Source organism: Tripterygium wilfordii, chromosome 2 (genome assembly GCF_013401445.1).
Source record: "Tripterygium wilfordii isolate XIE 37 chromosome 2, ASM1340144v1, whole genome shotgun sequence".
Lineage (NCBI taxonomy): Eukaryota > Viridiplantae > Streptophyta > Magnoliopsida > Celastrales > Celastraceae > Tripterygium > Tripterygium wilfordii.
In genome coordinates this window covers 7,681,736-7,709,675 of record NC_052233.1, presented here as the reverse complement: position 1 = coordinate 7,709,675, position 27,940 = coordinate 7,681,736, and the positions used below count along the sequence as shown (strand labels likewise).

Genomic DNA, 27,940 nt, shown 5'->3' with positions numbered 1-27,940 from the left:
TGGTTTAACTTGTACACACACTCCAAATTTCCTTAAATTATACTCTCTCTCTTCTCCTCTCTCTTAGGTGGCACAATTTAATTGGATGATTGGGTCCCACAACCTACACTATTCATCACATCTCCATACATTCCAACACTCTATACTCATTTTCTTTATTTTCTCTCTTATCGTTTTCATCATCTCTCTCTTATTTTCCATCACCTCTCTCTTCCTTTTCATCTTCTTTCTCTTTCTTTCCATCATCTCTCTTACTTTTCATCACATCTCTCTTCCTTTTTCATCATCTCTCTTCACTATTCATCAATTACCATACACTTCAAAGATCAAGTATGGACTAATTTTTCAAGTGTCATTTTTTATCATAAGTGTGCATGTAGTGCTTAACTTATCAAGAAAGTATCATCTCAAGTACCCATTGTGAACATCTAACGCTTAATTTTATCAAGAAAGTATCATCTCAAGCACTTCAAAATCATCCCATTGTGGATGCTTAAGAGCTTGTCTTTGTTATTAGTTTACTCCTTAATTTGTATGTGTATATATATGTATACTAATCATCCATCGACAATCATGATCATAATACTGACGAAGCCACCAGCAAGATATATACCTCAATCAGTCAGTATATGGCAAAAAAGGTTTGATTGCTATTGATTGGAGTTTAATTAAATCCAGTTGGCCAGCTCTTGCCTCTCAACAGGTAGCATGCAAAATAGGCAGTTAAGGACGCGTTTGTGTTAATTATGAGCTCAGATCCAAACCACAACTTTTTGATGGTTGGCACCTCTTCAATGTTGTGCGGAAGAGCGTCCATCAATTTATTACCATGCTGCATTTCTGCATACATATATAGTGGTAGTTGAGGGGCCCTGCAGTAGATTTTCAACTGCAGGGCTGGCAGTAGGCCAATTTTGACCATCAAAATTTTTTAAAAAATTGTATAAAAATTATAAATATAATGCTTATAGTGTTTAGATTAGCATTGTGTATTTTTTTAAAAAATTAAATTTTATGACAAAAGATTGATACAAATATGAAGCATTTTTTATCGTTGGATAAACACCTATTTTATTTTTTCTTATTTGTCAATGAATTTAGCTTTTCTTCCTTAAAAAAACACATGATATTGATCTATACACTAAATACTTTGCATCTACTATTTTTTTAGAATTTATTAAAATTTAATTAAGCTTTAACTGAGTCTACTGCTGTCCCTGCAGTAGATGGCCTACTGCAGGGCCCCCAAACTCGTATAGTGGCGGCCCGGCAAAACCTATCCTGCCCCTGCTCATTGTCAAAGCAATAATAATTGAGAAAGCAAGTTATTTATATATGCATTGCAAGAAGGGAAAGAGAAAAAAAGCAGGTTGGGATCTTGCCAGTCAGATGACCCATTGACTGTCGATCAGAGAGAGACCTTAACGGTATGGTCAGCCACTAGCAACTCCACTGGAACATAGAACTGAATCCCACTACTGAAGTTTAAGTCACTGAGATGACAACTTTTGAGTTTTTCTGTCTTGTCAAATAAAATTTGAGCACCCCATGCACCCCATGGATCTAAAAACATAATAACAATTCATTCTTGTAGAAAAAATACGAGACATAGAGAACCTGATTTTCCATACCAGATCACGATTACCATCAGCTAAAGCTCCCATGATCCAGGTGACCTCTCAGGAGTTGCCATTGACCTGAACGACAAGGTAAATTCCAAACGACAGAACCGTTTAGAGAAACATAAATGCATTACCATGACCGATTAATTGGACCGGAGGTTACCCTATGCAAGGGCTGCCTGCCATATAAAACCATCATGGTGTACAAACACAAGAGTCCGACCTAATAAAACACAGGCTAAAAGTATCTCGTAAAAGTTTTACAAAGATTACAAATATCTCCGAAACAAGTATCATCCGCCATAAATCCATTTACATAACATCAGTGCCGGAGTCATGTACACTGATTAACATGCACAATCAGGAACAAGGGTTGAATCAGCAATCTCCATCATTCCAATGTTATCTGGCACTCTCACTGGAATTGTCTTTGTAGCTCAGGTCATTGCCAGGACAATCCTTGGATGCTTTGTTGTCAGACCTGGAAAGCAAGACAAGCAAGAGCAGGGATATGGATAGTATGAATCATGATAGAAACCAAAGTTTGAACTCATTTTTTGGTGTTACCATACATTATCTGCCGAACAAATTGTCCCCTGACACGAGGGCGTTGTTCAGCCAACTTTTTCCTGCTTTGATATCGTACCTGAAAAAAAAAAGGGGTGAGGAAGACCTAGCTAGGTCAACCAATTATTAATCTGTTTGACAAAGCCTCCTGCCTTAATGCATCATATGGCTGTACCAACATGGACAAAACTGACTTCACGATTCCAATGCCAATCTATTAAGGTTTCTAGAGTTCAATATGTTCAATGCAATCATGCACATTATATGACGGAAAGATTTTAATGATTAACCCTATGTCAACTTCAAAAGTTTTATTATCTAGGATGCTGATTATCTCGCACAAGCTTCAACATACATAGATAATAGCCTGATGGTACCAGATACGGTGTCTACAATCACCAACTGAACCAATTAGGATAAGTTCTCCATTGAATTATCACTTCGATTAACTTCATCTCCTATTGCTTGCATTTGTTTTAGGCCACTCAGAGGATACCACTTCCATTTGGAGAAACTTTAGGTGCTGATAATCGTGGGTCAATTCTTTTTGGATTATTAACACAACTTACCATAGCCAATATGGAACTGTAACAGTGTAACTAAGCAAAACATGATGTAAATTCTAAGAAGGGCAAAAAAAAGCTTTAAAAGAAAAAGGAGCAGGTTACCCTCTTTTCAAAGCATCTTTCTTTCCTTTTCTGACGAAATTTGTTCAAGGCAGCCTCTCGTAGTGCAATACGGTCATCATCTGTTCCATTTTCACTCACTCTCCCACTGATGGCAGCAGTCCCACTATCACCAGCTGCCCCATTGTCACTTTCCATATTTGTTGCTCCAGCATTCATGGCAGTGCTGCTCCCATTTTGCCCATCACTACCATGGTTGCTCCCGGAGGCACTCCCATTCACACTGTAGTTTCCAGCATTACCTTCAAGGAGACCTCCTAACATGTTAGATGACCCACATAGTGGAGCAGTTGATGCCATATTCCTTAATGATGTATCATCATGATCTGGCTGTGATTGATGCTTCTGCTTGGTATTGACATGATAATAATGATCATGGTGATGATGGTGGTGGTGGTGATGATGCTGGACTTGGACCTGCTGGCATGAACTTCTGTGATGTGCTTGAACTGTGTTAACCACCAACTCATCTGACTTCACAGGGGTCACTTGCAGAGTTGCACTGGCACGGTCATTCTGAGCAGATTGGAATGCAGAAGACTGAAATGATTTGAATGCTGATGTCGAATCAGACTGAACATTGAAAGCTTCAGGCTTAGGGGTAACATATTCTGCAGTGGAGGCAATTTCATTGTTGTTGCTACTTCCATCAGACTGCTGATTGAGAGGAGCTCCATTCAAATCAGGTGGACTTTGCTGCATTTTTTCTGTCTTAGTTGCAATAGAACTATTGTTGAGTGGAGAACAGGAACCTACATTCGCAGTGGGAGCCTGGATAAAAGGTGAATAATTAAATATGCACCACAGAAATATATATACATACTCACACCCAATAACATTTCAGTATTTCACTCTTACTCATACAATCAAAGTGCCCTATCAAGGAAAAAGATAAGCAGAAGAAATTTACAACGCACACAATGTAACTGCAGCACGGGATGCCAGAGATTAGTAAAGATACCTGATTAGCAGAAGAGGCGGTATTGTATCTGCATATTTAATGGGAAAGGGACACAGTTATATTCAAGCCTAATCATAGTCCTAGCATGATAATCTTAGTTTGTGTTCACCACTTACTTTGAGAATGCTGACAGATCTGAATGTCTTAGAACATTACGGTCATCAGTTGTAGTATTTCCACTGTCTCCAGTTCCTTTAAGCCTTTTCAAAGTCAACTCAAGGGATGGAAATTCTCCAGAAACACAACATGCTTTATCCCTGACAAGTGATATCCCAAAAGGATCATTTGAAGCATCAACGTCTTTGCTTTCAGCTGGTGGGTTAAAATAGTTAGTAAGTGAATTTATCAATTTTGGGCCTTCGTCTGTTCGCATGCTGCTTATATTCTCATTATTGACCTCCAGTTGAGTATTATTGGGCAGCTTACTATCTACTTCAGATGACTTGTTTTGCCATTTGCTCGATGGGCGTGAAGATGTCTCGCACTGATACTCAAGTCGTGAATCTGGTTTAGATACTCCAATTTCCAAGTCTTTGCCCATCGCAGCATTTTCTTTGCAATGAGGTCAGACAGCAATGTTCAACGGCAAAGGAAGAAAGAAAAACAGAGATAAGTCCAAAGAAGAATGGTTAATTAAGAAAAACTAGTTCTAAATTAAGTTAGCGTACCAAGTCGTTCATCCTGTTCTGGGCACTCTTTTGTCTCAGTAACATGCACCCACTTGTTGCCATATGTTTCAGGCTTCAAATGTATCACCTGGGCACAAGTACTATCAGGACCATCCACGAGTGGGCAGGAGGGCGATAATGATTGAAGACCTTCACTTTCAGCAGCCCTCTTTGTCCATGAACTCTGCAAGATAAAACTGTTCTTATGCATAGCTTTCGTCATCCATAAGCTTTAAGAATTGACATTTCATCCTCTACTTACTTCAAGATTATTATATAGAATGCTATACATGCAAAATTGATAATTCAAGCTCATGGAATTCATATTGAAAACAGAAAGTGATTAAAAGCCAGTAATTGAATCAATGGAAGTCCACAGGATTTCCAGATCAGATGTTATTATGTCAGAGTGGCAATAGCTGGAAGGCCATGCAAAGAATGGAATAAGGTAACATACAAATTAGTCACATTTCAATCAGCAAAAAACTTAATTTTTGGACATAAAAGGGGGGAATTTTTCTGTCGAAGGATTACTATATATATTCCCATTAGAATAAAATAGAAAGGTTCAAATTCGAGACAATCATTTTTCTTTGATAGTTTGAGTGAAAAAGAGAAGTGAAACAAAAAAAAATAAAAATGAATGGGAGTGATAAGAAAGGATGTGAACTTTATAGGATTAGTGGAGACTGCAATTATAGATAGAAGAAAATGGCAAAAGAGAATCCAAGTAGTAGATTCTAAATGATTTCTCAAAGGGATTCATGTAGTTAACCCCAAACTGTTTGAGACAAAGCTTTCGACAATGATCTCTTCCTTTGCCAAAAGTACAAATAAATCAGAATAATTTCCAACAGGGAAAAAACATGAATAAAAAATCATGTCATTCTAAATTATGACATAACAGTTCCAGAGTCCAAAAAGTGATGCATTTCTCTACTCCACATCTCTACGAAATACATAGGTATATTTCCTCTTTTATGCCTTAAACAGATTTGTAAAAGCTGCATCACAATTTAGTTTGAATTCTTGAAACTTCAGATCTGACAGAAGTGTAAAGGAAAGCACGTAGATGGTATCAACTTGTGCTTTTGATTTAATCATGTATAATATAATTAAATTGTGCAAAGATAAGAAAATGAAAAGAAAAAAAGTTTTTTCACATCAATTGAGGGCAAATATTATCAATTCCCGTAAAGTTGTTTCTCTGGATTTTTTGGAGGTATGAGAGAGCTCATGCACATATTAAGACAGTTATCCATTATTTAGTACACATGAGACATCAATGTATGCACTAACCAACATCAAGGTATACAATTAAGAAAGAAGGGTCTGGAGAGTTACCTGAGTGCACCTTCCATCATCACTTCCATCCCGAATACTAGGTCCATTACTGCCATTATCTTGCTCATCACCACTGCTGGTATCATTTTCATAGTCATCATTACTTTTTGACTTTACAGATTTTTTTGTCTGGGTCCCGCTTTCACTTCCACTGCCACTAGACTGAGAGAGAGAGAGAGAGAGAAAATATCAAAGTTTGAGCATGGAATTCAATTATTATTGTACAACCATCAATAGAATAGCAATACAATCTAAAATACAAGGATATGCTGAAAACACAAACTCGATGTAAAGCCAAAAGTGTCTCAATAACCAGAAATTGTGCTCTAGCAGTAGCAGATAATCAGTGTCACTGGAAAAATATAATGGAATAGCAATCTCTAAGGAAGTACCAATTAAACAATGAATGCTAAAAGAATTCCATTTGTAATTAGAAGTACCAACCCACCTACAAAAATTGTCCAGATAAGTTCATAATGCATATTTTCTTGTCTAAAGATGAACAGAAACTTACACTGTGGCATCTCCTCCAGACATGCTGCCACAGGTTCTTAAGTTCATTCTTTCTAATAGGTTTCACAAGAAAATCAACTGCACCCTTTGACAAACACTTAAAGACAATACCCATAGAGTCGTGAGATGACATCACTGCAAGAAATACTTATCAGGTGTGCAAGGCAAATAGATCACCAAAAATAATGGGATGATGAAATTCATCACTCTAGTTCAAAGCAGACAGTACGAGAAAGTACTTACTAATCACAGGAATATTTGTCAAAGTTCCGTGGCTCATAATCTTGCATAAGAGACCGATTCCCGACAAAATTGGCATGACTACCTCTGTTAGGATGAGATCAATATGGTTATTCCGATCTTCCAGGATTTTCCAAGCTTGAAATCCATTTGCAACGGCAGTGACTGCCATACCAAAGTGAAAGATTATAAAAATGAAGAAGAAACAGAGGAGTAAGTAAAACTTAAGTTTGTAGACAGAACTCCGCTGATCTTGGGTGAAACGTCCTCCTTGTCATAAACAGGATGACTTCTCAAACAAAAAAAAAAAGCTTGACGCAGCTCAAAAAAAATGGACTTACCATTGCATGATAAAAATAAAAATAAAAATTTGCTAAATAGTGTTGTCACCAAATAACACAATAGTAAACCACTGAAACAAGATTCTATCTATATCAGGATCTTGCAATGACAAAGCTTTCAGAAAGAGATCGACCAAGCAATGGATTTGCAAGAACAAGTTGGCCAAGGTTGAAAAGAAGAGCTTTTAAACTAAATTATTGCGGAAGCCCAACGATTGACCAAGTATTTGAGGTAAATGCAAACCCAAATTCGGTTCTTCAATGAAGCAAGCCTAAGCGCATTAGAGATAAAATCGGATACAAATGAATCTTTTTAACAGACAACAAACCAAATTGAGGAAAGATTGTACTTACAGACACTCTATGCAAACTAGTTTTTTGTTAACAAATGTGAAAGCTTTTAAAGTTTCTAACAGGCACTCCCAAACAATAATATATAGCCCCCATTCAAGTGAATCCTTATTCTAAGCATGACATGTTTGTTCACGAATCAATACCAAACGAATATCATATAAATGTGAAAAGTGGATGCATATGATCACCTGATAAAAGAATCACTAATTACCACATTTTACCAACCTTCATAACTGCAATTCCGTAGTAGAGCACTGACAACATGACGTGTAGAATCATCATTTTCCACTAAAAGAACCTTCAGCGACCTAGTAGGGAGAAACCTTTCCCAATGTATTATTGTAGCAGAACCTTGAGGTTGTTGTTGTATCTGCAAACCATCGTGTAATTGAATAGCCGCTCCAGGTCCATTCACTACATCAGCAACTGCACCATCTGCCCTAGTCACATCCTCATTGGATGAGCCATAAGGCCCATAACCTTGCCTCTCTCCCATCACTCCATTGCTGGCTTTCTTCTGTTCATAACACATATGGTTATCCTGTCCACCAACAGCTACTTTCGACAATAGCATCAGTCAACACAACAGCTATCATCTACCAGTTCCAGAAAAGACAAAAATGTGGCAGCAGAGACTCGCATAGATGAGATATCATGGTATATTTTATGGTGGTACACGATGCCTTCTTCAGAATTCAATCTCTGCAAATATATAATCCCTATTAAATCCAACGACAAGAAATACCAAATATGGGACTACTGTGACATCAACCGCATATAAAATCAATTTACTCATGTCTCAGATTATACTCTTAAACATCGTTGTTTCATCAAAAACCACCAAAAATCCTGAAAAACACTCATACAGACAGAGTATATAAACTACGTTACAATTGCAATAATATATTAATAACTAACACGAAACAATCAGCGGGAAAAAAAACACCAAACATCACAGGAAGAAAAAATTAATCTCCACACATCGACAATATTTCACAAATAACTTATGACCATCATTTTTTCTTCAGCAAAAAGTTACAAACCCTAAGACCATTCAAAATCATTTGTTTTAAAAATAGCTGACTTCAAGTCTCAAAACCCCCCAACTGTAATATAAAAGCAGATCAAAACCGTAAAGTACACATCATCTAAATGGCAACAGAACACTGATGACATCTGACAGATAACTCAAAATCACCAATCTGAGTTCCATTAATCTCTTTGTTATCACATCACAAATACTTTTGCCGCGGCTCAGTAGTTGATAGAAACACAGTACCTCGGAATATTCTTATATACATAACAAAGAGATGGTAAATTTGCTAATCAAATAAACAGAGCTCAAATTTTCAATTTACAGATTAGCACAACTTCTTCCAAAGCTGAGAAAAAGCAGATCAGTTTCTATTTTAACTAATAAGAGAACTGTCAAAGCTACTACTCATAATCAGTTTCTATTTTACCTCGTAATATTATCAGACGAACACAAATACTCCATTGTTGAGCAGATAAAATAACAGATCAGAAAAGAACAATTTCTCAAGATCAATGGATAAATAAAAATTGAGAAAAACAATTATACGAGTATTGTAAAACCGATGATGTTAAGAAGAAAGATTGACTACTTTGCAGACACTCGAGGAGGAAAAGGAGGTAGAGGCAAGGAGAGACGGGATAGAAGATGGGGGAGAAGATATTTATTCTTGGGATGCGGATGTGGAACAAGGCGAGGTCCAGAGAGGCTTCACTATAGACGTGGCAAAGGGCCCCAGGTGACATGGACACGATCAAGGCCATCGCTGCGAATGACGTGGACAAAATCTAAAGCTGAGAGTGCAAGAGCGGAGCGTCGAATCTCAAACGATGTTCCAGATCTGGAGGTGGACGCGTGGCGCAGCTAAAGTCTCTATTGCTGAGATTTATTAACGGCGTCGTTCTTAGGTCGTGATGTCCAAACGCCGGAGCATTATTTGTCAGTATTTTCGGCTCCATATATCGCTGTTGCATTTGTTTCCAACATTTTTCGGTACAAAAAAGTTGTTTCTCCCAGTAACTAGGATCTCAATTGATAGTTGTTGAAGTGTACGAAGAAGATTAAAAGTGCAAGTGATGGACCCCACTTACACTTTTAATTTCCTCCATACATCTCAACAACTGAGATCACTGAGATCCTAATTGTTGAGACGAGTTGCAGGGCTATTTTCTGTATTTGATATATTTGTAGGGTACACGGTCCTGCCCATTTTATTTATCCTAATATGGTATTCCTCGGTTATCCATTATCCACTCTTGTTCAAAGCCTTTGTTCTAATATGATATTTGTAGTGGCCAAAAATAATTAGACCCATTTTCTAGAGGTATGACTCTAAATCCATCTAACTCTTTGCCTAATACGGCTTTAAGGATCATGTGTTTATGTATCACATGTATGACTGGACATCTTGTTAATATCATTCCCAAGAGTTCGAGACCCCTAGTACTCCTCGAAGTATCCATTGCAGCCGCAAAGTTTGAAACCCTCATTGCTGTACAAAAGCAGCTGATAATTATTTTATTGTTTTTTTATTTTTTGACATCACCAGTATCTTAACCTCCATTGCAAAATGGTAGTTTTTACTTTTTTAAACCAACAAGCCCAAACCCAAATCCACAAGGCCCATCCAGTTTTCATAGCAGGCCCGATGTTCGGTTATTTGAGGACCAATGCGTCATTTCGTTACAGTGCCAAATTATACCGCGCCTTTTTGGAAATCAAAATCCCAAAAGAACCAAAAACCGCTCAAAACTACCGCACTTCAGCCACGTCATCGATCCATTCCGCTGTTAAAACTCTCATCGCAACCGTCAGTTTAAAATGATCAACGGCAATATATCCTTTCTCTTCGTTCCACACGGATCCGTTCCCTTATCTCTGTAATTCATCTCTTTCCTATATATACCACCACAAGTATCAACGCACAGAAGCACACAAGATATCTCCCAACCGAGCTCCTCGAACAATCACAGATCTCAAGCTTTAGGTATTTTCCACTTCGTTCTTCTTGTAAATCTGTCGCCGTTACTTGTGAGTTCTGATTGTGTGTTTCACTGGACTGCAATTTCTGAGTTTTTTGGTTTAATTGTTCCAGGATTTTGATTTTCTACCTACAGACAAGATGTCAGGTCGCGGAAAGGGAGGCAAGGGTCTAGGCAAAGGAGGAGCAAAGAGACACCGCAAGGTCCTCCGTGATAACATCCAGGGCATCACTAAGCCTGCGATTCGTCGTCTTGCTCGCAGAGGAGGAGTCAAGAGGATCAGTGGTTTGATCTACGAAGAGACCCGAGGCGTTTTGAAGATATTCCTGGAGAACGTGATCCGCGATGCTGTTACCTATACTGAGCATGCCAGAAGGAAAACTGTGACAGCCATGGATGTGGTGTATGCCTTGAAGCGCCAAGGAAGGACTCTGTATGGCTTCGGAGGTTAGGGCCTTGTTTTTATGTGGGAAAAGTCTTGCTGTCAAGAAATCAATCGGTAGTGGTGGTTTGGGTTATGTTTAGGATGTTATGGAATCCCTAATTAGCTGTTTAGGTGATTTGGGCTTTGATATGTTTCTGCATCTGTGTTTTAGGTTGTAAATCGTCGGTTGAATTGCAATACAAATGAAAGAGTTTCTTCGTTACTATCATTTTCAAATTATTTATTGTTTCTATTTGCAACTGTTCTCGCCTTGGATTCGTGACTGTAATCTTGGCTTTAGTTATATGTGAACTGTTGCTCAAATTAGAAATCCTTGATATAGGCCTGCCTTGCGAGAGTTTGTTTAAGACTTCCTTGATTCTTTCCTCTTAGAGCATCTCCAACGGGTGCGCTATATGTGAGTAACTGCTAAAATCGTGCCCCACCATCATTTGGATGAATTCCAATGGGGGTGCTATGGAGGGTGATAAAATAGTACTTTTCATGTTGAGGTTAGATTTAGAACCCCAGAAAAAAGAAAACAAAAGAACAAAAATTTAGAGAAAAATCTAAATACATTGGTGGAAATATGAGATTCATTTGCTGCAGAAGCTTGAAAAGATTGGCTGCGCAAGGAAGTGGCTGTCAAGAGAGGTTGAAGGAAGAAGAAAACACGGCCGTGCAAATCGGAGGAAAAGATTTTAGGGTTTCGGCTGTCATTTAGTTTGAGCATTATTAATGAGCTAAAATGGGCTTAATTTGTTGTTGTATCATATAATGGGCTATTGTTAAGGGCAGATTTAATGGGCTTGAATTTTGGAAATTCACATGCGGCAAGTGATTTTTAGTGGGCTTCATGATGCTTTACTTTGTCTAATTTTTTTGTTAAAATTTTGAAGATAATACTAATTAAATAAAAAGTACGTGATTAAAATTAAACTTTATACCCAAAATACATCTTTCCGGAGAAAACATAAATTGACAAAAATAAAAAGATAATTCATAAAAATGTTTAAAATGCACCCCATTTTAGCAGGTTGGAGTTGCTCTAAAAAGAAATGAAGAGGTTTGATTGATGATTATATCAGCTTTAATTCTATACTGCAAAAACCAGGGGAAAAAAAAAAACAGCTGCCGTCAACGTAGAGAGCACAAACCACCAATCTTCACATATAATTTTGTGGTATTATACAATTGAGCTTTAAGGGGTGAAAGTCAAGCCATCAAAATGCAGACAAAATGCAATTTTGCTTTAGAAGGTGTTGGAACAAACCCGAAATAAGAGTTCAAACAACTAATTTTGGTCTCAAATTATCCTCTACCGAATGTATTACAATTCTGTCTAATCAAACTTAACAAATCATTTTTGACTTGAAGGAAAGGGGTTTACAGGAGGGATCCAGAGTAATTCATAAAGACGACCAATTAAGGTTATCTTATCCAATTATAATTCCTATTTGGTACTCACTCTGCCTTGTATTTGGCGGATCTCCAGTCAGAATTCCTAAGCCCACTTGTGCACCTTCCAATGAATTTGAGAACCTCGTCAATCAGAATGACTGGCAAAGACACAGCCAACACCAAAAGCCATTCATTCAAGCTGAGAGGAACAATGCCAAATACTTGAGCAAGGAATGGCACGTAGAGGATCAAGAAGTGCAGGCCAAATGAGACGGACATGGCTAGGAGGAGCCATGGGTTGACCCAAGGGGGCATTGTCAACAAACTTCCATCCTCAGAGAGAGCATTGAGCGAATTGAACATCTCAATGGCAACCAATACAGACAGTGAAAGAGTTGAAGCTTTGATTTTACCCGAGCGGAAGTATTCACAAGGATTATCATCAAATTTGAAAACTTGTGACCCAGCCGTAAAGGTTGACACTGAAAAACCCTCCCACGAAGAACACTGACCCCAATTTGCAAGTTGAGAATAGGTTACAAGACTATGACCATCTCCGCTCAGGTCGATGCCCAAGAATGTGTGATGCGTGTACCATATGATAAATACACCAACAGTGGCTACCCCCACATAGAGTCCAATTACCTGCATAAAATTAGATGGAAGTTGGCAGATGGGGTAACTACAACATAAGATTCTACTTCAGCAAAATAGATAGTTATGGGGTTAACAAGCATTCTTTTTTTCCCTCAAGAAAAATAATGTTTGGAAAAATAGAGCACTATTTACCAGATAGCGGAACAAAATCCAAGCAGTGATCAATGAGTCATCACTTCTTCTAGGGGGCTTCTTCATTATATCTTTGTCTGGGGGATTAAATCCTAATGCTGTTGCTGGGGGCCCATCAGTGACAAGATTAACCCAAAGGAGTTGAACAGGGATCATGCCTTCTGGAATACCCAAAGCAGCTGTCAAAAATATGGATGCAACCTCACCAATATTTGAGGAGATCATGTATCTGCAATTTTGTTTAATAAATGTTAATGAAAATAATGAAAGAATTAAACATGTAAGATAATGAAAATTTTCAGAACTGGAATCTAGTTAAGTTCATTGGAGACAATGTTCTAAAGTAAAGAGAAGAGGTCATGTGACGAGTGTGGGTTCTTGATTCACCACATCTCCAAGAGCAAAAACACATGAGAGAACCTCAATGATCTCATTATCAAGTCATTTTCTAAATAAAAGATTCATTTGGTTCCTGTCAATTCGATTTCTAATTAGGTCATCATCGATCCAATGCCCACAGTAGACACATAGATCACCCACTAGGACAAGTAAGCAAATGCACTCAACACAGCAGATAAGAAAGTGTTTTGAAACTATTAGAGTCGCCATTAAGTATGTTAAAATTCCACTCAACAGACATAAGAATAATTAAAAATAGTTTCATTCCTCAATTCTCAAAAGCATCTCAATAAATGATTCCAAATGATTTTGCCGGAATGGAATAGTTCAAACCTGATAAAAGCCTTCATATTGTTGTAGATAGATCTGCCTTCACCAACAGCAGCAACTATAGTGCTAAAATTGTCATCTGCCAACACCATGTCAGAGGCTTCCTTTGCAACCTAGGATATGTGGAGCAGTTGGGACAAACATTAACAGACAACAGAGAGTAATAACCCCAAAGCTGCTTGGTACAAATCATCTACGGGCATCAGCACACGAGTGATATCACATGAAATATGCAAGTAATCAGGTCGCGTGTGACAAAGGCCCCACAACAGCACTAGAGGTACGAGAAATGGAGTTCAAGTAAAAGGACAGCTGAGATGACCCATATGAATGTCAAGGACTTTAACATCAAAGAAAATACAGGCTTTAACAAGACGCAGTGGTAGAGCCTGCTGATGGCGATCGATGCGTGTAAGCTTAGACTCTTTGTGAAAGGAAAAAATGGGCTTTCATATGATTAAATTGGCAGAAACAAATATCATTACAGTGAGTGGATACATGTAAGATTAAACTTGTACTATCATAAGTAATTAAAACACGGATATGACCATGAGACTAATCTGCTGAACCAAGTATATCACATATTTTTAGATGTTCGTCCAAAATTAAGCATTAAAGACTCAAGAAAAAAAAACTTTCGAAGTAAGTTGAATTGTGATCCTGCTTGACGTTTAACTGTATAAGATCCAAGTCTCTTAACAAATATATACCCTCCATTCAAGAAAACCAATTACCTCTGTCCCTGCAATGCCCATTGCTATTCCAATATCAGCCAATTTCAATGCAGGCGCATCATTCACCCCATCTCCAGTCATTGCCACCACTTCCCCATCATTTTTGAGCAACCTCACGATTTCTTGTTTATGTCTTGGTTCAGCACGAGAAAACAGGAGTCCTCCACTCTGTCTCAGAAGACCCTTCTGATCAGGATGATCCATAAAGTCTCTTCCAGTCAAGCTTCTTGAAGTGATATCTTCATGAGATCCAAATACACCTATTTCACGACAGATAGCTTCTGCTGTATTTTTGTTGTCACCAGTGATTACCATGACACGGATGCCAGCTGTTTTGCAATCCTCGATGGCTTGGCGAACCTCTTTCCGAGGAGGATCCTTCAATAATTTGGAATAAACAAATGAATGTAGAATAATTTTGAACCGATTATTGGTAGCAAATATTAAATGGCAGAAACAAAATACAAATGAAAAATACACCTCACCCTTAGCCCTACTAAACCAACAAAAACGAGATTGCTCTCAATTGTAGAATACTTGGACAGATTAAGCAGCAGCTGATGAGCAGGATGGTCTTCATCACCATCATACGTTGCAAACTCCACAATATCTTCTTTGAATGCAAAACCAAGGCAACGCAATGCACCTGATGACATTTCGTGAAGATTTTCTAAAATGAGATCCTTCGAATATTGATCAAGTTCCACTATGGAACCATCGAGCAGTTGAATATGTGAGCTTCTCTCCAATACATTTTCAACAGCACCCTGCAACATTTGCCAAGAGCTTTTACTTGTTGTCATGGATGTTTCATAAACTATAATTTAAGTTTACGAAAGATTGATAATTTTGAGTGACTATAGATATCATTTCAGGCACGATGACCGGCAGATGTAAGACTTTGACCTTTGCAATTAACAGTAGTTATTTCAAATAAAGAAAAGTTTAAGTGAAAATCTAATAAAATGACATCAGTTTTATGCCAAAAAATGCGCAAAAAAAGAAAGCACAATAATATACTTAATTATCAAGGTTGTCACATATGGAAAAGAGGCAGTGGTGCAGCTGTCCCTAGAAAGATGACATTAATAAGGTGGCAAGGGCAGAAAAATAAGAGAGTGGCTTGCAGAACACATATTGTGATAATAAGAATATGAACTATGCAGCACAATATTGGATATTTTATATATTTGCCCAGCAAATCTATGATGAAATTAAATCAACAAATGGATAGATTTATTTTGCTGAGTAACAAATGTAAAAGGTTCATATACAGTTGCAATATATAACATACAAACGAATACATCAACTGTACATTGTAGAAAATAGAAATAAAAAACATAAACATCAAATCTTTTTTTAATAGAAAAATGTTATTAACAGCACCGCGGGAGTGCAAACCAAGAACAAACAAGATTACATTGAAAGGGATCCGAGACTATCAAAAATGTTGAAACAAGTTCCATTCAACCAAAGTTTAAGCACAGAAAGTCAACCATCCAAAAAGACCCCAATCGAGCACTCCTTGTCATGAAATATCCTAGAGTTCCGCTCTTTTCTAATTAGAAGCAAAAAATAAAAGGCTACCATAACAAGGAAAGGACTCACTTGATCATCTTAAATCTTAATACTAAATAAAAGAACCTTTTAAAAAAAAAAATAGTCTATACGGCAACAAGTATGATATCAAGGGAGAATAATGAACCTTTACAAGCAACGACTTTCTTCCAGAACTGGAATCAACAATGACCCCCATGGATTTCCGATCACGATCAAACTCCAGAGTGGCAATACGCCGTTCCATTTTGTTCCAGAGTTGGCAGAAACCTTGTGGGATAATAGAATTTAAAGAAGCATTAATAGCCACGGAAACAATACCAAGAATAAAATATTTCTCAGATTATATCAAGAAACATACGTAGAACTTCTCCTTCGTTAGAAGACGAAGTAGTGTCAGCTCCTCCTGGGAACCCCATTTTCTCAACCATAACCTGATAAGTTGAAGAAAAGGCATGGAGAAAAAAACAGAATGATAAACAAGAAGAAAAGAAAAAATGTAGTTAACACCCAAATTACTTCATGCAGTAACAAGTGCTAAACGAGTCTCAACAATGTAGCATCCAATGGACAGTGGATCCGTTGCATTGGCAGTTAACGCCCACACACACAAAAAAAGAAAGAAAGAAAAAAAAAAGAAAAAAAGAAAGCCCACCTATTATTTCACCGTTTTTAATTTTCCATAAAAAATCCAGTTTTATATTAACATGTAAGTCAAATTACTAGATAATTACATATAATTAACAAAAAGCAATTGGTTTCTTTGAAAAGCACGAAATGAAGTCCAAGGGAATAAGGGAAACCAATGAACTCATTCCTGTCACCTGTCACCTGTTCATACTTCAATTCATATTTCAAATAATACTTTGGAGAACCACAAACTCAAAAACATAATACTAAAAGTTTCAATAAATCTTTGTTTTTCCTAGATTTTTGCTTTGCTCATTTTGACAAGGGGTGGCTTTACTGGAGAACTTTACCAAACTAGTTGTAAATGTTACCTTCAATGCTGCCTCAGTGGGCATTCCAGTAGCAACGTAATGATCAGCAGACTTCTCAACACCAGCATCATTGCAAACAGCAGCAATCTTTGCAATCGTTTGAAGATTAGCATCAAAGCGACCCACTGGCCAGTCATGTATTTTTCCATCAAGTGGACTATATGTAGTTCCTTCCACATTAAAGGAGCGAAGAGTGCCAATTCTAGAGCCCATTCCCACGAGCTTTGCCACAGCCATCTGATTAGTAGTCAAAGTCCCAGTTTTATCAGAACAAATTACAGTTGTGCATCCTAGGGTCTCAACGCTAGGCAACTTCCTAACCAGTGCATTCTTTTGAGCCATCTTTCTTGTGCCCAATGCCAAACATGTAGTAATCACAGCAGGCAAACCTTCTGGAATAGCTGCCACTGCCAATGCCACAGCAATCTCAAAGTAATATGTGCACTTCTCAAATGAAAACTTAAAATTTCTGGGCCAGCCATCAACATATTCCCAAGTGAGAAAGTACTTCACATTAATAAGCCACACCAATGCACAAATTAAACCAATTATCATGGTCAAAACCTCCCCAAATTCATTCAACTTCTTCTTCAGAGGGGTATCTTCCTCACTCTCTGAAGCTTCTTGAATCTGTGAATGCACTTTCCCAATCTCTGTATCCATTCCCGTTTGTGTAACCAAGCATATACAGTTTCCATTGACAACTGTTGTCCCTGCAAAGACCATACATTTCTTACCTTGAATATCTGAATTCTCAGCAACTGCTTTAATGGTTTTGCTCACCGCTTCACTCTCTCCGGTCAAAGACCCTTGCTCAACTCTGCATGTGGAGCTTATCAAACTTAAAACTCGCATATCAGCAGGCACCTTGTCACCAACTCTTAATTCCACTATATCACCTGGAACAAGTTCCTTAGCAGGCAAGTTTGAGATCTTTTTTCCATCTCGAATCACAGTCGCCTGCTCTGACTGAATCTCCTTCAAAGCCTCCAACGCTTTCTCTGCGTTGCTCTCTTGCCAAACTCCCACAATTGCATTCAAAATTAAAATCAAGAAAATTACAAGAGGCTCCACAAATGCTGTAATTTCCATCTCTCCTCCCTCGTCTCCATCATACCAAGCTAACACAAACGATATGATAGCAGCAGCTAACAGAATCCTTACTAATGTGTCATTAAATTGGTCCAATATCAGCTTGAAGATTGACGTTCCTTCATTCTTTTCCAGTTCATTGTAGCCATAGATCTGGAGCCTCTTTTCAACTTCTGCAGCTGATAATCCAAATTGCCAGTTCACATGGAATTTCTCTCCACAATCTTTGACGTCTTTTGACCAAGCAGGGAAAATCTCCATGTTTTGTGTGCTAGAACTTAATGTTTCTCCTTTTCCATAGTCTTCCCCCCCTTTCCCCATTGAACTTGAAAGACAACTCTTCAAGTTTGCAAAATCAATTTAATCCTTCCCACCCCTTGACCTGAAACTGATTGCATTCACCAGAGAAATATCATAATTTGATACAGCAAAATTAAGCCATATAAATATAAGCTGCATCCCTCTTTTTCGTCACTGAGAAAAGCAAATCAAAAAAGAAAAGCATAGAATTCTCCCTATAAACAATACTACTCAACTAACTATACAGTTTTTGCCTCGTTCAACCAACGAATATTAACAATTTTATCAAGTAAAGAAACACATCAGTTCCGTAGCAGCCCTCTGTTCCGTCACTGTGAAAAACCAAATCAAAAAGGAAAAGTATATATTCAAACTTAGATTATCTTCGTGAGTAATGAAGCAAAACCAAAATACTTGGAGTATCAATGTCAAAAATCTTACAATTTAATGAATGAATCAGATTTATTTCCTTAAAGTCGATTTTCTTAGCAGCCAAACAGATCCAAGAAGCAGAAAATCAACGCAATGGGAAAACAAATCACAAATCTGAACATTAAAATAAGCCAATTCCATCGAGATTTAGGGTTTGGCATACCAGTTTGGAATCGCGTGATATCGATCTGAAGCAGCTATCTCCGTACCTACTCTCTCCCCTATAATCTGCAGTGGAGTGAGAGAGACGTGGATGTATGGAGCGATTCAATTGCTTATATCTCTCCCTGATACCTTTTGTTGTTGCTTTTCGTTTCTTCCTCTTTATTGTTTGGTAGGGCTGAATGTGCAAGTTTTTGTGGAGTAACCAGATTCCCGCATAGACTTCTCCAATAAGATCGCGCCACGTCTAAAATGTTTTGACGTTATGATGACATGTGCTTTGAACTAGTGGTAGACCTACCGTAATGTTGGTGAGGTTACCGCATTGAATCGGTTTCATTTTATTTTTTTGTGTGGAAAATAGTGGTTGCGGATTTTTTTAAATGCAGTACGAAATTTCCTCCCTGTTGCCTTCCAATGAAGAAGCACTGGGGTGGTTATTTCCTTATAAAAATAATAATATTTGGTGGTTCCTTGATGTTTCGATATTAATTAATTATTTATATTTTTATATATATTATTATAATTATTATAACATTATAGTGCTTTTCCTTATGGATTGGCATATTCCAAAGAGAGAGCATCGGCAAATGAGTTATTAGTTGAGTGGCAACGACTTTGCATGTCTCTGACTTCAGGTCATGAGTTCTAGTCTCACCTCCTCCGAATATTTATAAGGAAGTGCGTGGGCTGAGTCTGCCCTGTGTGGGCTTGATAGTCTGCCTCTGCGCGGGCTTGATTTGTACCTCCTGCATGGGACCTGTTGACACACTTACTTTCATAGGTTTGATCTGGTGATGTGTCGTATATTGTATTTATAGCTAAAAAAAAAAAAGAAAAAAGAGAGAGCATCTAATAGGAGCCAATTGAATCATAGCCGTTCATTAGTTTCATGGGGAGCGACAGTTTAAGAGTCTTCAATTTCACATGACTTCAAAAAAGTGCAGTTTATGGAGTACGCTTATAATTTATTAGATTCAAATTTAGGCTATTTTGAGTTGAGTTTATTATAGAGATTTGTTCAATTAGCGTTGTTTTTTTTTTTTTCTTTCGACATCCTCTCCACCAAAGCAAAGGACCTTTAATTGCGTACTCAATGTGTCGCCAAGGCATTCGCGCCTCTAGAGTTGTCATTCCACTGGATTTTTGGAAGAGTTGGGTTCGCTATTCAATGGGGATTGGTTGCCTCTCTTGTGGCACGTCTACCTTAGGGTTGTTGTCCTGTTTTCTCCTCTATTTTAATTTACTTTATCTTTTGGTAATGAATTTAGTTTTGTTTTGCTTAAGATTTTGATGATGTTAAAATAAAATGTCTCACATATGAAATTTGCAAAAAAAAAAAGCGCTTATTAAGTTGATATTCAACACTTTTTAATTTTAAAGGGTTCTTTTAAAGACAAGATCGTGCGGTTATTGAGGCCCAAAACAAACAACACTTGTACAATTTATTTGGTATGATTTTCTTACATATGAATATATCTGTTACATATAAAAATACACCGATGCCACGTGGCGTAACAATGCTATTTAATTTGCTGAATGAAGGTTGAATAAACGGCCAGGGTCAGACAACGATTGGACGAGCTGGGAGCTTGAGCAAGGAATATCGATCAAACAGCTGGCAAATGACCGAAACAAGTGGCAGCAGTAGTTACACAAGTATCTCGACGTGTAAAGGAGAGTGCCCGACGTGGGAGTCATGGTTCAACAGAAGCAAAGCAAGATTAGGACGTGGAGGACACGTGTCAACCAGGGAGGTACCAGTTATTCAACACTACCAAGCGGTTAAGAGAACGTGAGACATTTGACAGCAAATCAACGGATCCAATTGTAAATATCAGCGGTAACAGTTCATGCACAAATTATCTGATCTTATTTATTCGCAACACCCAAATTCCGTCGCAAACTATATCATATGCATAATCAAATTAGAGTCGGTTGTCTTAAAAAAAATGAGTTTAATATATTTTTTTTGAGAATACGTCATACTGTGGTACATGAGGTAAAAAAAAACTAATTTGGAATTTGCATTGGATGTTAGAGCGACAAATTGGGTCAACCCTCACACAAGTCGTGTTCAATGAAGCAACTCTTTATCAGCCGAAGAGCTACACATCACAAACTACGGACTTTTGCTTTAATAAAGTCACGCCTTAGTTTCGCAGAACTTGTTATAGAAGCATTTGACCAATAATGTGTCCAGTTTTCAATTTGTTTTTGGGTCTCCAATTTGCAATTACTGTACACAATCGAATCAGTCCCGCTCTTTGCACTATTATAGATTTATAGTTCCCATTTGATTTGAATGGTCCGGACTTTTTGTGTGATTGCAATGCACATCTCAACCTTTCTAGCTATAAAGTGTTTCATCGGGGGCCCAGTGGAGGAGGGTATCGTGAATCGTGATATCGTGGTCATGATCACGGGGCCGTATCGTTATGTTGTTCGGCCGCATCGGACACAAAAATAGTGGTGTGTATGCAGAGTCAAACCAATAACCCTTTATGGGTCCCAGATATAGTTTGGACTTTGACACCCACTACCAAGCACGCAAAAAAAATGAGTTCAATATATTCTTGAGAATACGTCATATTGTGGCACATGAGATTAAAAAATCTAGTTTGGAATTTGCATTGGATGTGAGAGGGACAAATTGGGTCAACCCGCACACAAGTCGTGTTGAATGAAGCAACTCTTTAGCAGCCGAAGAGGTACACAAACTACGGACTTCTGCTTTAGTAAAGTCATGCCTTAGTTACGCAGAACTTGTTATAGAAGCATTTGACCAAGAATGTGTTTGTTTTTGGGTCTCCAATTTGCAATTTACCATACAATCGAATCAGTCCCGCTCTTTGCACTATTAAAGATTTATAGTTCCCATTTGATTTGAATGGTCCGGACTTTTTGTGTGATTTCAATGCACATGTCAACCTTTCTAGCTATAAAGGGTTTCATTGGGGGCCCAGTGGAGGAGGGTATCGTGAATCGTGATATGGTGGTCAGGTCATGATCATTTGGCCGTATCGTTATGTTGTTCGGCCTTATCGGACACAAAAATAGTGATGTGGATATTATAATGCGAAGTCAAACCAATAACCCTTTTTGGGTCCCAGATGTAGTTTGGACTTTGGCACCCACAACCAAGCACGCAAAAAAATCGCTACTTTTCTTTTCTGTATGTATGGTCTCGTATGGGGACGCAGTAGATTCCAAATGAAGCCCAATTACCAGACTTTGTTATTGCAAAAGCCGAAAAGCTGAAGAGTCTGACATTCGCAGGCCCGAATAAATTTTGGGCTGAAGCCTGTTAAAAGCCCAACTGTCTGAGCTCCTTTTTTGGGAAGGAAATGTTAAATACAACGTAGTTTTTGTTAAGGACAATACTGTAAAAATTTTATAATTTTTGGACAATCATGTCCCTTTGAAGATGACTAAAAAGTAAAAATAAGGATGATTTGGTTGCTTTTTTTTTATATACCCATATTATTTTTCGTGATCTATATCACGGGATCAATATGATATAATTAAAAAAAATGAATTAGAGTAATAGAGAACTGACGTTGGATTTATAATCCAACATGGGTAATGATATGTAGGGGGGACCAAATGTCCTCACTGATGGATGATTAAAAGAATGGAACAGTGTAATGTAAGATTTGGTTTCAACCATGCTATTTGAACTATAGTTTATAGTTGTTGATTATTATGGGTGGGGGTTGTATGTTTGTTTGTAGATGTGAATTTATCAGAATAAATTAAGGGATATAATAGTAAAATTGATGTAAGAACAAATGAATTTAAAATTAATATTGTGGTGTATTTAACAAAAAGTGTCCCAAGAAGAAAGAGATGGCGAGGGATAGGGTGTAAAGAGTAAATGTCTAAACAAACACAAAGTCAATGTAGATCGAGATATTGTTAGTAAAATTCGGAGTGTGACTAAAGTTTCCCCTCCCTTTTGTTGTAATAAAGTAATAATGTCTGTTTGTCAACTGAACTGAACATCGAACATAGGAAAAAAGCTTGAAGCTAATACAATGCACGAAATTTATATCATGAACAGAGGGGATAACAAATGGTGAGCCAACTTATGCTCCAACAATCATAAAATTAGGGTTGTTATTGGTACGGTTATCGTTACCAAACACGAAATACCGTTACCATACCAATTCTTTCGGTAACTCAAAAAATGTTACCGTTACCGTTACCGTTACCAGAAGAGTTGGTATACCGATGGTCGGTATACCGATCGATCGGTAATAGTAAATCGGTAATTGATAAATTTACCAATTCTTAAAACCTATTTAAAAAAGAGAAGAAAAAAAATGCATCAAGTAGCATTGTGCTTAATAGTCATTGTATGAGACTATAACACTTTCATCTTGCCTACAATACCAATAATAAAAATGATAGATTAATGAGAAGGATCATTGTGCTACATGTGAATAAGAGAAAATACCTATCAGTCGGATAAAAAAAGAAAGGAGAATTCACATAACATTATTCTAACAATCTATAACGGAAAATCTTTCATTTCATTAATTTCTAATATTTTTAGTATCCGAAGTGTTTTAAACTCCATAGCAGGAAAGCTAGAAGAAACAAGATAAATAAAGATAAAAGACCATAATGGAAAGGGAGAAGAAAAACATGTAATCAATACCAACAAAGCATTTTGTTATGTAACAAACACTGCTTTAAAGTTAATGAAATTGCTACGAGTAATATATAAATGATAACCCTAAAAATAATCAATGGTCTAGATTAAATTAGATCAATCTAATGGTCATAATTAAATAAAACTAAAAATAATATTAATATATATTTAATATATATGTCGGTAATCAGAAAATTTACCGGTTTTGAACTTTGTTTACCGATACCGTTACCAAAATCATCGGTAAATTTACCGTACCGAACAATTGGTAACGGTATACCAATCTTCTGCTATTTTCGGTAACCAATTCGTCGGTAATGGTATACCAATGGATAATTTACCATACCAATAACAGCCCTACATAAAATTATCAAGAGATGGAAAAAAATGGTGGTTAGGCATAAATTCAACACAACTAACAGAGAGAATCATAACTGAATATCTCTGCATTTCATCCAAGAGTTTCCCTTTGCTGTACAAATAACTCAATCCCACATGCAGTTTCATCTTATCCACTTCAACTTCTGTCCAACTACTAAGTACTAAGTACCTGCATTGCCCCAGTTTGATGTTTGAAGCAGTGTGCTGCCCAAAGAATTTTTCTGCAAGGGCTAAAGGCCATGGAAGATGGCATCTTTGAGGAGTCACCTACCCTCAGACTTCACAAGCTGCGCGAACACCCGACTCATGGAAACACCTGATAGATCATCCACGCTCGATGCTTCGAATTGTGTAACAGAAACATTGCTATCGGCCTGACTGAAGTTGTTTATTTGAGGAGCGAGCTCGCCAATCATATTGGTACTATTCTCTTTTGGATCACCTTCAGGAACTGCTGTTTGAAGTTGAAGGGCATACTCCAAGTTCCATAAGACATCTCCCATAGAAGGCCTGTCAACACCAAAGTCGGCCAAGCATTTCTCAGCAGTTTCTCCAAACTTCCTCAGAGAATCTGGTTGGATTCTGCCGACCAGATTGGAATCAATTATTTGCTCCAGCTGACCTCTCGTTTGCCATTTCATCGCCCATTCAGCCAAGTTCACCATTTCCCTAGGGAGTGAAGGATCTATCACAGGTCTTGCACAAACAACTTCAAATAAAACCACGCCGAATGAATACACGTCAGATTTCTCTGTCAACTGTTGCCTTCTGAAATATTCTGGATCTAAGTAACCAAAACTCCCTTTTACTGCTGTACTCACATGGGTCTGATCGATCTCGGGACCTGTCTTTGAGAGTCCAAAATCAGCAACTTTGGCCATGAAATTCTCATCAAGCAAGATATTTGCAGATTTTACGTCGCGATGGATAACAGCTTTTGCATAGCCCGTATGGAGATAGTGAAGCCCTCTAGCTGCTCCAATGCATATCTCGAGCCTCTGCTTCCAACTCAAGTTGGGAAGACCTGAGCCATAGAGGTGACCCTTTAGGGTCCCATTTTCCATATATTCATAAATCAATATCATCTCATTCTTCTCGTCACAATACCCAATTAATGAAACTAAATGGCGATGGCGGAACTGAGACAACATCTCAATTTCCGTCTGAAACTCTGCAAGTCCTTGTTGGGAACGCGGATTTCCCCTCTTAACAGCCACTTTTGTGCCATCAGCTAGTGTTCCCTTGTATACCTTTCCAAACCCACCAATTCCAATAACCCAACTTTCATCGAAGTTGTTTGTGGCCTCTTGAATTGCTGCAAAAGGATAGCAATATCCCAAGTTTGATCCAGTGCTAACTGCTGTTCCATTAGAGTATTTACTTACCGTAGTGTGAGAGTTTCCTCCATTCACAGACAAAGGAATCCATGACTTGGAAGGACCATGTGTCAATCTTCTTCTCTTTCTGCACAAAGTAAAGATAATTCCTATAAACAACACTGCAATAAATGCTCCGATGCTCCCACCCACAATCGCTCCCACATTTTTCTTCGAACCTGTAGCTGAAGAAATAGTGGCTGGTCCACTGAGGCTGCCCATGGAATTGTTCATTTTCAATATCTCCAGTCCATTCAGAATGGCATCAGGATAAACATTGATAGTAGTAGAAGGGCCAATGCTTACACGAAGCTTGCTGCTAGCAGTCAACGGTGTGACATAATCCGCATAATATGCAGCAGCCAAAGTGTTAACCAGATAAGAACTCAGATCAAGATCCCCAACAACGATAGAGGTGTCAATATAAACATTGAAGTAAAGCTGGTTGAGAGATTTGCTCACTATGTCGCAAAAGTGAAAGCGAACAAGGTACTGAAATCCAGGATCCACACTGAACTCCCAGGTAACGTTAAAATTGCTGTTGGGATCATCCGCTGAGTTCATCTTTGTAGCAGTACCATATACAGTATTTGGTGCAATATCTGGAGTTGCACCCCCCTTCACATAATTCACAGCTCTAATATTGGAAACATTCGCAGCAAGATTTGTCTGTACTATGAAACTTCGATCAGGAACCCAAGTTCGCCAGAGGGTGTCATTTTCAAAGGAGACTGTTGGTCCACCCATGTTCACTCTTGCAACTGTCTCCAATGCTTGTGAAAGCAGGCCTTGGAATCTGCCATTCGGACTATAGGTTCCGGCATCATCAGTAATGATTTCATCAGGAACAGAAACAACTTCTAAGGCATTCAAGAATGCAAACGAGTTGCTGACAGGGGTGAAAGTGATAACAAGAGTATCTGAGGTTACATTTACTGAAAATTCTTTGACAAGATTAGTGGCCGTGCCAAAATCACTCAGGAGGACAAAATTTTGGGCAGAGACAGTGAAATTTGCCTTGCTCATGTTGTAGCTGTCATGAACAAAGGGATAAAAGTAAAGGCGGATCCAGTGTCTCCCGGATTTCCCAATCGAAAAACTATATTTTGAGGTTCCATCAAGGATCCTTGCCGTCTCATAGAGCGGTGAATCATCAGATGAAGTGACTGATTTTGAAATCTTGGCAAAGATTTCTCGTGGGGTTGAAAGGAAGCGAGAAGCATGGCTTTCAGAAACAAAGACACGATCACCTACCGTAGTATTGGAGGTTGATCCACAGTCTATAAGGTAATTGTCTACAGGAGAAAATCCACTGGAAAAGCATGTCAAATTCAAGATTGAAAAGACCCATATGAGCAAATGAACTTTTCTAAACTCCATCATCATCTATATGAAAATCAATCAAATAACATATAGATGGGTTCTGTTTAAGCTTAATTGGAGCTGACCTCTAGGGTTCGTAATCGAAACCAAAATCCCAAGAGGAGAACTGACCGAGGGAGAGAAATATGGAATTTTTAGACGGGAAAAGCAGTTCACGAACTACAGTCTACAGCTATTTCAATCAGAGGTATAATCAGTATTAAAACCCACGAAGAGAAATGTACAAAGAACAGAAAAAATGGCACCTTTATGATCTACGAATTGAAAACGACCGAAGTGAAGAAACCCAAATGAAAAGGCGAATCTGCTGTGACCCTTCTTGGAGTTGGATGGATTTTTTATGCAAAGTTGAAGAAAACAAACATATATAGCGCGTAAATCCTGCGAAGCCCTAGCTGGTTTTAAGTAGGTGACAACCCCAGAAAATTGACAGATTCCTCATCACCAGATAATAAGAAAAAAAAATCCGGTTGCGTCAAGTAAAGCTTTTATTTGGTCAATAGTAGAAGGAGCAGAGGTTTAAAATAAGAAAAACAGCTAATAAGAATCTGACCTTGATTTGGTGGTCGATTTCAGACTCAGAACAGTGCAACAAATCTCATCTACCATGTCGAGGTATAGAATCTGTTTGCTGGAGTGGAAAGTTAAAGCAGAGAAAAAGGTTTTTTATTTGGTAATTTAATGTGGGTGACGGGTGACGGGTGACGAGAGCTGAGTAACTGACCCAGAGTAAATGCCATTGTGGATTGACTGTGCACAACAATGGTGAAGTGCACAGTGATGATATCTACTCAAGCTCAACACAAATTAGTTGGAAAAGTAGGTCACTTCACTTGGGTAATTGATTATTCACAGAATTCCATTCCAACTGTTAATCTGTTTCAATCTTCTTTCCTCAGTTGTGTTAATATGCAGGATTTACCAGAAAGGACTTGGATTGACAATTAAGTCCATCAATGTCATGTTCATGAACTAGGGATAAGCTTTCACCGCCATTCAAGGAGAAAAAGACATCCTCTGAAACCTAATCATTGTCTTTCCAGACTTGGGGGGTCCAACATATTAAAACCTCAATAACTATATCTTAGCTTGGTTTTTAAATTTTCAATCTATAAGAAGCATCAACAATTATTTCATTGGATTGAAAGGGAAAAAAAAAACAATATTTCATTGGATGATGTTGGCAACATATCAATGCATTATGTTAAAAC

General features: G+C 37.9%; 4 protein-coding genes across 5 annotated transcripts; 1 reads left to right on the top strand and 3 right to left on the bottom strand.

Annotated features, from left to right (window-relative positions):
* Positions 1 to 1,732: 1,732 nt before the first annotated feature.
* Positions 1,733 to 8,976, bottom strand: LOC120013946 (two-component response regulator-like APRR3). The gene is made up of 11 exons (XM_038865938.1): positions 8,760 to 8,976; positions 7,522 to 7,998; positions 6,605 to 6,766; positions 6,363 to 6,496; positions 5,849 to 6,010; positions 4,505 to 4,688; positions 3,953 to 4,388; positions 3,837 to 3,864; positions 2,858 to 3,646; positions 2,195 to 2,268; positions 1,733 to 2,103 (listed from the first exon to the last, which is right to left on the bottom strand). The coding sequence occupies exons 2-11, from the start codon at positions 7,868 to 7,870 to the stop codon at positions 2,025 to 2,027; spliced, it is 2,397 nt and encodes a 798-aa protein (XP_038721866.1). The 5' UTR covers positions 7,871 to 7,998; positions 8,760 to 8,976; the 3' UTR covers positions 1,733 to 2,024.
* Positions 8,977 to 10,176: 1,200 nt separating this feature from the next.
* Positions 10,177 to 10,964, top strand: LOC120017215 (histone H4). 2 transcript variants are annotated; one of them, XM_038870366.1, is made up of 2 exons: positions 10,177 to 10,316; positions 10,425 to 10,964. In XM_038870366.1, exon 2 carries the CDS (start codon positions 10,452 to 10,454, stop codon positions 10,761 to 10,763), a length of 312 nt encoding a protein of 103 aa, XP_038726294.1. In that variant the 5' UTR covers positions 10,177 to 10,316; positions 10,425 to 10,451; the 3' UTR covers positions 10,764 to 10,964. The 2 variants fall into 2 exon arrangements, with proteins under 2 accessions (XP_038726294.1, XP_038726304.1); XM_038870376.1 differs by having other exon boundaries at positions 10,189 to 10,316; positions 10,447 to 10,964.
* Positions 10,965 to 11,958: 994 nt separating this feature from the next.
* LOC120007767 (calcium-transporting ATPase 4, endoplasmic reticulum-type-like) lies at positions 11,959 to 19,095 on the bottom strand. The gene is made up of 9 exons (XM_038858199.1): positions 18,934 to 19,095; positions 16,947 to 18,426; positions 16,307 to 16,379; positions 16,094 to 16,215; positions 14,874 to 15,155; positions 14,389 to 14,766; positions 13,658 to 13,767; positions 12,926 to 13,154; positions 11,959 to 12,781 (listed from the first exon to the last, which is right to left on the bottom strand). Exons 2-9 carry the CDS (start codon positions 18,357 to 18,359, stop codon positions 12,200 to 12,202), a joined length of 3,189 nt encoding a protein of 1,062 aa, XP_038714127.1. The 5' UTR covers positions 18,360 to 18,426; positions 18,934 to 19,095; the 3' UTR covers positions 11,959 to 12,199.
* A 4,899-nt stretch (positions 19,096 to 23,994) lies between these two features.
* On the bottom strand, positions 23,995 to 27,544 carry LOC120007732 (receptor-like protein kinase HERK 1). The gene has a single exon (XM_038858140.1). It carries the CDS (start codon positions 26,730 to 26,732, stop codon positions 24,234 to 24,236), a length of 2,499 nt encoding a protein of 832 aa, XP_038714068.1. The 5' UTR covers positions 26,733 to 27,544; the 3' UTR covers positions 23,995 to 24,233.
* Between the last annotated feature and the right edge of the window lie 396 nt (positions 27,545 to 27,940).